General features: G+C 45.7%; 1 protein-coding gene across 3 annotated transcripts in view; it reads right to left on the minus strand.

Annotated features, from left to right (window-relative positions):
- Nucleotides 1–243: 243 nt before the first annotated feature.
- amacr (alpha-methylacyl-CoA racemase) overlaps nucleotides 244–13,173 on the minus strand; it is a 74,402-nt gene continuing 61,472 nt past the window's right edge. For all 3 annotated transcript variants that reach the window (XM_046369783.1, XM_046369781.1, XM_046369782.1), the window contains 2 exons: nucleotides 3,294–3,480; nucleotides 244–1,545 (listed from right to left, as the gene is read on the minus strand). In XM_046369783.1, the coding sequence (XP_046225739.1) occupies nucleotides 1,136–1,545; nucleotides 3,294–3,480 (597 nt within the window). In that variant the 3' untranslated portion in view covers nucleotides 244–1,135. The remainder of the gene's footprint in view (nucleotides 1,546–3,293; nucleotides 3,481–13,173) is intronic.

A 13,173-nucleotide genomic window follows, 5' to 3' on the forward strand; every position in this document is an offset into this window, starting at 1 on the left:
CAATGTGGTCCATCACGATTAGAACATTAATTATGCTGGAAAGGTGAAGGGGTCTGAATACTTTCTGAATGTACTGTGTGTGTGTCTATATGCCTGAAGTAAATGACATTCCTGATTTGAAGAGCTGTATCTATAGCTTTGGGTGATACTTCAATTATCAAATGTAATTCTAGGTTTCTGAACATCATGCATTCAATTGATCTAACAGCTGTACTACAAAATACAATAAAAAAGAAACATGACTTTAATTGAAGCATTTTAATACAAATTGTCAAGAAATATTATTAATGGGGTGCCCATCCATCTTTGAAAACATTCAAGATAAAATACAGGCACTTCAGTCAACAGCTGAGAATAATTTCTCACCATATTTATAGAATTACAAAGACTATTCAGAGGCACATTATGACACGTTAATGTATTCGGTACTGGCACTCCTTGTATACAGCCTCGTTGTTTTTTTATTGTGTTACTATTTCTTTATTTAGAAAATATTTGTCTTACTTTTGAACTTTGCATTGTTGGGAATGGGATCGTAAGTAAGCATTCCATTGTAAAGTCTCCACCTGCTGTATTCGGCGAATGTGACCAATAACATTTGATTTGATCATGTAAAAATTAATCACAAACCCTTGGACACAGGTAATAACTGATATGAAAGAGTACTTACAGTCAAGGGTCATCATTCTCTCCGCCTCCTTTTGCTTTACCTTCCTCTAGTAATGACTGACATATTGTCATTGCTATCTAGCTATCAACATAATTACATCAATTACAATTAAGTGCTTTACAGTCCAAACACTTACAAAGGCGACAGGGCTTGCAGTAGGTGGAAGACATTCTACTGAAGCAATTATTGCATGTCAGAGGGAAGCCATTACTACAAACACATGTAAGTTACATATAATAATAACAATTATATGAATGAATTGCATTTGCAGTGCGATTTATCCAAGGGCTCCAAGTACTTAATGATTGAATAGCTAATCCATCCAGCATGGCACACCATGTATCAAAGACGGTTGTCCAACTTATAAACATTAAAGTGTACATTGGAGAGCCGGGGTGTTTTTCTTAAAGAAGGACAAAGGGACGGAGGGAAGAGGAGAGAGGCAGGAGAAGAAGAAAGGCCTGGCTACAACCGTGCTTTGGCTACGTTACACTCAATAATACCAGCTGAGAGCAACTGGTCTACCTCTGCTAGTTTGAAGCCAAACTCCTCTAGAACGGGGCGTGTGTGTTCCCCTATAAGGGGGTCCTGGGCCAGGCAGGGGTCAGCAGGGGTACGGGACAGGACAGGTGCGGGGCTCGGAGTCACCTCCCCCTGGGCGTCCCTGTGGAAGGAGGCCCTCTCCTGGTTATGGGGGTGGGAGATCACTTCGTCCAGAGAGAGTACGGGAGTCACACAGGCGTCCTTTCCGTCGAACACGTGACCCCACTCCTCCTGTGTCTTAGTCGCAAACTGCTTAGTGAAGATCTGCCTCACCACTGGCCAATCAGAGAAGCTCATCTGGGGAGGAAGGTTGGCAGCATCTAATCCCAGGCCTAGAAAAGATGATATGCAAATGATGTGATATGAGTAACACAGAGATATGGATGCAGTCGAGGAAATAGGTTCCCACTCGATGTGGCAAAGTAAAAAAAATAGCTACATCTTAAAACATTAGATTTATTTTTTTAAAGTTAAGGTTAGATTTAAAATCAGATATTAAGAACAGAATGTTGTAAAAAATAGTTGGGGTTTATGACTTTGCCACCTGCCCAGATAGTGACGACAGGAAAGAGAAGTAATATCTATTCAAACCCATTTCATATGTAATGAACAAGCACCCATCAATGTTTGACATTACAGAAAGGTTAAATCATTGATATTCCTTTTATCTGGTTCAAAAAGAATGGAGTGTCAATTCAAGCTGTGTGAGAATGAGGCACATTATTTTAGAGTTTAGAGAAATCTTTAAACAAACACAAATGAGTTAATCAAGAGGTGTCCTGTGGGTATTTACAGTGTCTACAGAAAGTATTCATACCCGTTGACTTATTCCACATTTTCTTGTGTTACAGCCTGAATTTAAGTACGTTATTCCCTCACCCATCTACACACAATACCCCATAAAGACAACATGTTTCTAGACATCTTGGCAAATTTATTAAAAATGAAATACAGAAATCTCATCACACCCGATTCAATACTTTGTAGGAGCACCTTTGACAGTGATTACTCTAAGAGCTTTCCACACCTGGATTGTGAAACATTTGCCCATTATTCTTTTAAAAATTCTTCACGCTCTGTCAAATTGGTTGTTGATCATTGCTACACAACCATTTTCAGGTTTTGCTAAAGATTTTCAAGCAGATTTAAGTCAAAACTGTAACTCGGCCACTCAGGAACATTCACCGTCTTCTTGGTAAACAACCGTGTAGATTAGGCCTTGTGTTAAAAAAAAACTATATTTAATTGATTTTAAATTAAGGCTGTAACACAACAACATGAAAAAGGTAAAGGGTGTGAATACGTTCTGAAGGCACTGCATCTGTCCAGTTTTTAAAAATTGATATTCACAGCTGCAAGACGGTTACATGAAAAAGAATGGCGTGAGTGTTGTTTGCAGTATCTTGCTGTGCATGATGTGTTTGCATGTGTGTGTAATATGCATTATACATGACAGACTGTTAGATGTGCTCAGTATGTCAGGGGAGGGAAGGAGGGGGATAATCTGCAGAGATGCTGATCAGCCTGCCTGGACACAGTTAGGAGAAGCGGTAGAGGAGCAGGAGGAAGACAAGCAAGAGAGAGAAGCAGGAGAGGAGCAGGAGAAAGACAAGCAAGAGAGAGAAGCAGGAGAGGAGCAGGAGAAAGACAAGCAAGAGAGAGAAGCAGGAGAGGAGCAGGAGAAAGACAAGCAAGAGAGAGAAGCAGGAGAAGCAGGAGAAAGACAAGCAAGAGAGAGAAGCAGGAGGAAGACAGGCAAGAGAGAGAAGCAGGAGGAAGACAAGCAAGAGAGAGAAGCAGGAGAGGAGCAGGAGGAAGACAAGCAAGAGAGAGAAGCAGGAGAGCAGCAGGAGAAAGACAAGCAAGAGAGAGAAGCAGGAGGAAGACAAGCAAGAGAGAGAAGCAGGAGGAAGACAAGCAAGAGAGAGAAGCAGGAGGAAGACAAGCAAGAGAGAGAAGCAGGAGAGGAGCAGGAGGAAGACAAGCAAGAGAGAGAAGCAGGAGGAAGACAAGCAAGAGAGAGAAGCAGGAGAGAAAGAAAATAAGACAATCAGTGAAAGTAAAGTTGAGCAAAACTGACCATGGATGAGCTGGTTATAGAACTGTGTCTCAATAGCCCCGACAGCCATGTATTTCCCATCAGAGGTCTGGTATGTGTCATAGAATGGAGCTCCACTGTCCAGCATGTTCTCCCCACGCGAGTTGTTCCACATGCCAATACTACGAGATTTCCACACAAACGAGCCGACATAGGCAGCTCCTTCTACCTGGAAATAAGAGGGAAGTGTAGGGTGAATATACTGTTTTACGATTGGCATACAAATTGGCATACAAACTGATCCAGAGAGAGGGAGGGACAACAAACAGATCCAGAGAGAGAGAGACAACAAACAGATCCAGAGAGAGAGAGAGAGGGACAACAAACAGATCCAGAGAGAGAGAGAGAGAGGGACAACAAACAGATCCAGAGAGAGAGAGAGAGGGACAACAAACAGATCCAGAGAGAGAGAGGGACAACAAACAGATCCAGAGAGAGAGAGAGGGACAACAAACAGATCCAGAGAGAGAGAGAGAACAAACAGATCCAGAGAGAGAGAGAGAGAGGGACAACAAACAGATCCAACAAACAGATCCAGAGAGAGAGAGAACAAACAGATCCAGAGAGAGAGAGAACAAACAGATCCAGAGAGAGAGAGAGAGAGGGACAACAAACAGATCCAGAGAGAGAGAGAGGGACAACAAACAGATCCAGAGAGAGAGAGAGGACAACAAACAGATCCAGAGAGAGAGAGGGACAACAAACAGATCCAGAGACAACAAACAGATCCAGAGAGAGAGGGACAACAAACAGAGAACAAACAGATCCAGAACAAACAGATCCAGAGAGAGAGAGAGAGAACAAACAGATCCAGAGAGATCCAGAGAGAGAGAGAACAAACAGATCCAGAGAGAGAGAGAGAGACAGATCAGAGAGAGAGAGAGAGGGACAACAAACAGATCCAGAGACAACAAACAGATCCAGAGAGAGAGAGAGAACAAACAGATCCAGAGAGAGAGGGAGAGAGAGAGGGACAACAAACAGATCCAGAGAGAGAGAGGGACAACAAACAGATCCAGACAGAGAGAGAGGGACAACAAACAGATCCAGAGAGAGGGACAACAAACAGATCCAACAAACAGATCCAGAGAGAAAGAGAGGGAGAACAAACAGATCCAGAGAGAGAGGGAGGGACAACAAACAGATCCAGAGAGAGAGAGAGGGACAACAAACAGATCCAGAGAGAGAGAGAGGGACAACAAACAGATCCAGAGAGAGAGACAACAAACAGATCCAGAGAGAGAGAGAGGGACAACAAACAGATCCAGAGAGAGAGAGGGACAGAACAAACAGAACAAACAGATCCAGAGAGAGAGAGAGGGACAACAAACAGATCCCAGAGAGAGAGAGAGGACAACAAACAGATCCAGAGAGAGAGAGGGACAACAAACAGATCCAGAGAGAGAGAGAGAGGGACAACAAACAGACAACAAACAGATCCAGAGAGAGAGAGGGACAACAAACAGATCCAGAGAGAGAGGGACAACAAACAGATCCAGAGAGAGGGACAACAAACAGATCCAGAGAGAGAGAGAGGGACAACAAACAGATCCAGAGACAACAAACAGATCCAGAGAGAGAGGGACAACAAACAGATCCAGAGAGAGAGAGAGGGACAACAAACAGATCCAGAGAGAGAGAGAGAGGACAACAAACAGATCCAGAGAGAGAGAGAGGGATCCAGAGAGAGAGAGGACAACAAACAGATCCACAGAGAGAGAGAGGGACAACAAACAGATCCAGAGAGGGACAACAAACAGATCCAGAGAGGAGAGGGACAGACAAACAGATCCAGAGAGAGAGAGAGGGACAACAAACAGATCCAGAGAGAGAGAGAGGGACAACAAACAGATCCAGAGAGAGAGAGAGGACAACAAACAGATCCAGAGAGAGAGAGAGGGACAACAAACAGATCCAGAGAGAGACAACAAACAGATCCAGAGAGAGAGGGAGAACAAACCAGAGAGGAGAACAAACAGATCCAACAAACAGATCCAGAGAGAGAGAGAGGGACAACAAACAGATCCAGAGAGAGAGAGAGATCCAGAGAGAGAGAGAGAGGGACAACAAACAGATCCAACAAACAGATCCAGAGAGAGAAGAGAGAGGAGAACAAACAGAGAGAGAGAGAGGGACAACAAACAGATCAGAGAGAGAGAGAGGGACAACAAACAGATCCAGAGAGAGAGAGAGAGAGGGACAACAAACAGATCAAACAGATCCAGAGAGAGAGAGGGACAACAAACAGATCCAGAGAGAGAGAGAGAGGGACAACAAACAGATCCAGAGAGAGAGAGAGGGACAACAAACAGATCCAAACAGAGAGAGAGAGAGGGACAACAAACAGATCCAGAGAGAGAGAGAGGGACAACAAACAGATCCAGAGAGAGAGAGAGTGACAACAAACAGATCCAGAGAGAGAGAGGGACAACAAACAGATCCAGAGGGACAACAAACAGATCCAGAGAGAGAGAGGGACAACAAACAGATCCAGAGAGAGAGAGAGGGACAACAAACAGATCCCAGACAACAAACAGATCCAGAGAGAGAGAGAGGGACAACAAACAGATCCAGAGAGAGAGAGAGGGACAACAAACAGATCCAGGGACAACAAACAGAGAGAGAGAGGGACAACAAACAGATCCAGAGAGAGAGAGAGGGACAACAAACAGATCCAGAGAGAGAGAGAGGGACAACAAACAGATCCAGAGAGAGAGAGAGAGGGACAACAAACAGATCCAGAGAGAGAGAGGGACAACAAACAGATCCAGAGAGAGAGAGGGACAACAAACAGATCCAGAGAGAGAGAGGGACAACAAACAGATCCAGAAGAAACAGAACAAACAGAGAGAGAGAGAGAGAGGGACAACAAACAGATCCAGAGAGAGAGAGAGGGACAACAAACAGATCCAGACAACAAACAGATCCAGAGAGAGGGACAACAAACAGATCCAGACAGAGAGAGAGGGACAACAAACAGATCCAGAGAGAGGGACAACAAACAGATCCAACAAACAGATCCAGAGAGAAAGAGAGGGAGAACAAACAGATCCAGAGAGAGAGGGAGGGACAACAAACAGATCCAGAGAGAGAGAGAGGAGGGACAACAAACAGATCCAGAGAGAGAGGGACAACAAACAGATCCAGAGAGAGAGAGAGGACAACAAACAGATCCAGAGAGAGAGAGAGACAACAAACAGATCCAGAGGGACAACAAAGAGAGAGAGAGGGACAACAAACAGATCCAGAGAGAGAGGAGAGGGACAACAAACAGATCCAGAGAGAGAGAGAGAGGGACAACAAACAGATCCAGAGAGAGAGAGAGGGACAACAAACAGATCCAGAGAGAGAGAGGGACAACAAACAGATCCAGAGAGAGAGAGAGGGACAACAAACAGATCCAGAGAGAGAGAGAGAGGGACAACAAACAGATCCAGAGAGAGAGAGAGGGACAACAAACAGATCCAGAGAGAAAGAGAGAGAGAGAGAGAGACAACAAACAGATCCAGAGAGAGAGAGAGGGACAACAAACAGATCCAGAGAGAGAGAGGAGAGGGAGAACAAACAGAGAGAGAGAGAGAGGGACAACAAACAGATCCAGAGAGAGAGAGAGGGGACAACAAACAGATCCAGAGAGAGAGAGAGGGACAACAAACAGATCCAGAGAGAGAGAGAGGGATCCAACAAACAGATCCAGAGAGAGAGAGAGGGACAACAAACAGATCCAGAGAAACAGATCCAACAAACAGATCCAAACAGATCCAGAGAGAGAGAGGGACAACAAACAGATCCAGAGAGAGAACAAACAGATCCAGAGAGGAGAGAACAAACAGATCCAGAGAGAGAGAGGGACAACAAACAGATCCAGAGAGAGAGAGAGGGACAACAAACAGATCCAGAGAGAGAGAGGACAACAAACAGATCCAACAAACAGATCCAGAGAGAGAGAGAGGGACAACAAACAGAGAGAGAGAGAGAGAACAAACAAACAGATCAAACAGACAACAAGAGAGAGAGAGGAGAACAAACAGATCCAGAGAGAGAGAGAGGACAACAAACAGACAACAAACAGATCCAGAGAGAGAGGGAGAACAAACAGAGAGAGAGAGAGGGACAACAAACAGATCCAGAGAGAGAGAGGGACAACAAACAGATCCAGAGAGAGAGAGGGACAACAAACAGACAACAAACAGATCCAGAGAGAGAGAGAGAGGGACAACAAACAGATCCAGAGAGAGAGAGAGGGACAACAAACAGATCCAGAGAGAGAGAGAGGGACAACAAACAGATCCAGAGAGAGAACAAACAGAGGACAACAAACAGATCCAGAGGGAGAACAAACAGATCCAGAGAGAGAGAGAGGGACAACAAACAGATCCAGAGAGAGAGAGAGGGACAACAAACAGATCCAGAGAGAGAGAGAGAGAGGACAACAAACAGATCCAGAGAGAGAGAGAGGACAACAAACAGAGAGAGAGAGAGAGGGACAACAAACAGATCCAGAGAGAGAGAGAGGGACAAACAAACAGATCCAGAGAGAGAGAGAGGACAACAAACAGATCCAACAAACAGATCCAGAGAGAGAGAGAGGGACAACAAACAGATCCAGAGAGAGAGAGAGGGACAACAAACAGATCCAGAGAGAGAGACAACAAACAGATCCAGAGAGAGAGAGAGAGAGGGACAACAAACAGATCCAGAGAGAGAGGGACAACAAACAGATCCAGAGAGAGAGAGAGGGACAACAAACAGATCCAGAGAGAGAGAGAGGGACAACAAACAGATCCAGAGAGAGAGAGATCCAGAGGAGAGGGACAACAAACAGATCCAGAGAGAGAGAGAGGAGACAACAAACAGATCCAGAGGACACAAACAGATCCAGAGAGACAACAAACAGAGAGAGGGACAACAAACAGATCCAGACAACAAACAGAGAGAGAGAGAGGGACAACAAACAGATCCAGAGAGAGAGAGAGGGACAACAAACAGATCCAGAGAGAGAGAGAGGGACAACAAACAGATCCAGACAACAAACAGATCCAGAGAGAGAGAGAGGGACAACAAACAGATCCAGAGAGAGAGACAGATCAAACAGATCCAAAGGGAGAACAAACAGATCCAGAGAGAGAGAGGGACAACAAACAGATCCAACAAACAGATCCAGAGAGAGAGAGAGGGACAACAAACAGATCCAGAGAGAGAGAGAGGGAGAACAAACAGATCCAACAGAGAGAGAGAGGGACAACAAACAGATCCAGAGAGAGAGAGAGGGACAACAAACAGATCCAGAGAGAGAGAGAGGGACAACAAACAGAGGGACAACAAACAGATCCAGAGAGAGAGAGAGGGACAACAAACAGATCCAGAGAGAGAGAGAGAGGGACAACAAACAGATCCAAACAGATCCAGAGAGAGAGGAGGGAACAAACAGATCCAGAGAGAGAGAGAGGGACAACAAACAGATCCAGAGAGAGAGAGAGGGACAACAAACAGATCCAGAGAGAGAGAGAGGGACAACAAACAGATCCAGAGAGAGAGAGAGAGAGAGGGACAAACAAACAAAGATCCAGAGAGAGAGAGGGAGAACAAACAGATCCAGAGAGAGAGGGACAACAAACAGATCCAGAGAGAGAGAGAGGGACAACAAAACAAACAGATCCAGAGAGAGAGAGAGAGGGACAACAAACAGACAACAAACAGATCCAGAGAGAGAGAGGGACAACAAACAGATCCAGATCCAGAGAGAGAGGGGACAACAAACAGATCCAGAGAGAGAGAGAGGGACAACAAACAGATCCAGAGAGAGAGAGAGGGACAACAAACAGATCCAGAGAGAGAGAGAGGGACAACAAACAGATCCAGAGAGAGAGAGAGGGAGAACAAACAGATCCAGAGAGAGAGAGAGGGACAACAAACAGATCCAGAGAGAGAGAGAGAGGGAACAAACAGATCCAGAACAAACAAGAGATCCAGAGAGAGAGAGGGACAACAAACAGATCCAGAGAGAGGACAACAAACAGATCCAACAAACAGATCCAGAGAGAGAGAGGGAGAACAAACAGAGAGACAACAAACAGATCCAGAGAGAGAGAGGACAACAAACAACAAACAGATCCAGAGAGAGAGAGAGGGACAACAAACAGATCCAGAGAGAGAGAGAGAGAGGACAACAAACAGATCCAACAAACAGATCAAACAGATCCAGAGAGAGAGAGAGAGGGACAACAAACAGATCCAGAGAGAGAGAGAGGGACAACAAACAGATCCAGAGAGAGAGAGAGAGGGACAACAAACAGATCCAGAGAGAGAGAGAGGGACAACAAACAGATCCAGAGAGAGAGAGAGGGACAACAAACAGATCCAACAAACAGATCCAGAGAGAGAGAGAGAGAGGAGGGAGAACAAACAGATCCAGAGAGAGAGAGAGGGACAACAAACAGATCCAGAGAGAGAGAGAGAGGGACAACAAACAGATCCAGAGAGATCCAACAAACAGATCCAGAGAGGGAGGGAACAAACAGATCCAGAGAGGGACAACAAACAGAGAGAGGGACAACAAACAGATCCAGATCCAACAAACAGAGAGAGAGAGAGAGGGACAACAAACAGATCCAGAGAGAGAGAGAGGGACAACAAACAGATCCAGAGAGAGAGAGAGGGACAACAAACAGATCCAGAGAGAGAGAGAGGGACAACAAACAGATCCAACAAACAGATCCAGAGAGAGAGAGAGAGGGAGAACAAACAGATCCAGAGAGAGAGAGAGAGGGACAACAAACAGATCCAGAGAGAGAGAGAGGGACAACAAACAGATCCAACAAACAGATCCAGAGAGAGAGAGAGAGGGACAACAAACAGATCCAGAGAGAGAGAGAGAGGGACAACAAACAGATCCAGAGAGAGAGAGAGGGACAACAAACAGATCCAGAGAGAGAGAGAGGGACAACAAACAGATCCAGAGAGAGAGAGAGGGACAACAAACAGATCCAGAGAGAGAGAGAGGGACAACAAACAGATCCAGAGAGAGAGAGGGACAACAAACAGATCCAGAGAGAGAGAGGGACAACAAACAGATCCAGAGAGAGAGAGAGGGACAACAAACAGATCCAGAGAGAGAGAGAGAGAGGGACAACAAACAGATCCAGAGAGAGAGAGAGGGACAACAAACAGATCCAGAGAGAGAGAGGGACAACAAACAGATCCAGAGAGAGAGAGAGGGAGAACAAACAGATCCAGAGAGAGAGAGGGACAACAAACAGATCCAGAGAGAGAGAGAGGGACAACAAACAGATCCAGAGAGAGAGAGAGGGACAACAAACAGATCCAACAAACAGATCCAGAGAGAAAGAGAGGGAGAACAAACAGATCCAGAGAGAGAGGGAGGGACAACAAACAGATCCAGAGAGAGAGAGGGACAACAAACAGATCCAGAGAGAGAGAGAGAGGGACAACAAACAGATCCAGAGAGAGAGAGAGAGAGGGAGAACAAACAGATCCAGAGAGAGAGAGAGGGACAACAAACAGATCCAGAGAGAGAGAGAGACAACAAACAGATCCAACAAACAGATCCAGAGAGAGAGAGAGAGGGAGAACAAACAGATCAACAGATCCAGAGAGAGAGAGAGAGAGAGGGACAACAAACAGATCCAGAGAGAGAGAGAGAACAAACAGATCCAGAGAGGGACAACAAACAGATCCAGAGAGAGAGAGAGGGAGAACAAACAGATCCAGAGAGAGAGAGAGGGACAACAAACAGATCCAGAGAGAGAGAGGGACAACAAACAGATCCAGAGAGAGAGAGAGGGACAACAAACAGAGAGAGAGAGAGGGAGATCAAACAGAGAGAGAGAGAGAGGGACAACAAACAGATCCAGAGAGAGAGAGAGGGACAACAAACAGATCCAACAAACAGAGAGAGAGAGAGGGACAACAAACAGATCCAGAGAGAGAGAGGGACAACAAACAGACAACAAACAGATCCAGAGAGAGAGAGAGGGACAACAAACAGATCCAGAGAGAGAGAGGGACAACAAACAGATCCAGAGAGAGAGAGAGGGACAACAAACAGATCCAGACAACAAACAGATCCAGAGAGAGAGAGAGGACAACAAACAGATCCAGACAACAAACAGATCCAGAGAGAGAGGGACAACAAACAGATCCAGAGAGAGAGAGAGGGACAACAAACAGATCCAGAGAGAGAGAGGACAACAAACAGATCCAGAGAGAGAGAGGGACAACAAACAGATCCAGAGAGAGAGAGAGAGGGACAACAAACAGATCCAGAGAGAGAGAGAGAGGGACAACAAACAGATCCAGAGAGAGAGAGAGGGACAACAAACAGATCAGAGAGAGAGAGAGGGACAACAAACAGATCCAGAGAGAGAGAGACAACAAAGAGATCCAGAGAGGGAGACAACAAACAGATCCAGAGAGAGAGAGAGAGGGACAACAAACAGATCCAGAGAGAGACAACAAACAGATCCAGAGAGAGAGAGAGGACAACAAACAGATCCAGAGAGAGAGAGGGAGATCCAGAGAGAGAGGGACAACAAACAGATCCAGAGAGAGAGAGAGGGACAACAAACAGATCCAGAGAGAGAGAGAGAGAGACAACAAACAGATCCAGAGAGAGAGAGAGGGAGAACAAACAGATCCAACAAACAGATCCAGAGAGAGAGAGAGAGGGACAACAAACAGATCCAGAGAGAGAGAGAGGGACAACAAACAGATCCAGAGAGAGAGAGAGAGGGAGAACAAACAGATCCAGAGAGAGAGAGAGAGGGAGAACAAACAGATCCAACAAACAGATCCAGAGAGAGAGAGAGAGGGAGAACAAACAGATCCAGAGGGACAACAAACAGATCCAGAGAGAGAGAGAGAGGGAGAACAAACAGATCCAACAAACAGATCCAGAGAGAGAGAGAGGGAGAACAAACAGATACAGAGAGAGAACAAACAGAGAGGGACAACAAAAGATCCAGATCAACAAACAGAGAGAGAGAGAGAGGGACAACAAACAGATCCAGAGAGAGAGAGAGGGAGAACAAACAGATCCAGAGAGACAACAAACAGAGAGAGAGAGGACAACAAACAGATCCAGAGAGAGAGAGGGACAACAAACAGATCCAGAGAGAGAGAGGAGACAACAAACAGATCCAGAGAGAGAGAGAGAGAGGGACAACAAACAGATCCAGAGAGAGAGAGAGAGGGACAACAAACAGATCCAGAGAGAGAGAGAGATCCAGAGGGACAACAAACAGATCCAGAGAGAGAGAGAGGGACAACAAACAGATCCAGAGAGAGAGAGAGGACAACAAACAGATCCAGAGAGAGAGAGAGGGACAACAAACAGATCCAGAGAGAGAGAGAGGGACAACAAACAGATCCAGAGAGAGAGAGAGGGACAACAAACAGATCCAGAGAGAGAGGGACAACAAACAGATCCAGAGAGAGAGAGACAACAAACAGATCCAGAGAGAGAGAGAGGGACAACAAACAGATCCAGAGAGAGAGAGAGAGGGACAACAAACAGATCCAGATCCAGAGAGAGAGAGAGGGACAACAAACAGATCCAGAGAGAGAGAGAGGGACAACAAACAGATCCAGAGAGAGAGAGGGACAACAAACAGATCCAGAGAGAGAGAGAGAGAGGGACAACAAACAGATCCAGAGAGAGAGAGGGAGAACAAACAGATCCAGAGAGAGAGAGAGGGACAACAAACAGATCCAGAGAGAGAGAGACAACAAACAGATCCAGAGAGAGAGAGAGGGACAACAAACAGATCCAGAGAGAGAGAGAGGGAGAACAAACAGATCCAGAGAGAGAGAGAGGGACAACAAACAGATCCAGAGAGAGAGA

The sequence above is a fragment of the Oncorhynchus gorbuscha genome, linkage group LG11 (assembly GCF_021184085.1).
Source record: "Oncorhynchus gorbuscha isolate QuinsamMale2020 ecotype Even-year linkage group LG11, OgorEven_v1.0, whole genome shotgun sequence".
Classification (NCBI taxonomy): domain Eukaryota; kingdom Metazoa; phylum Chordata; class Actinopteri; order Salmoniformes; family Salmonidae; genus Oncorhynchus; species Oncorhynchus gorbuscha.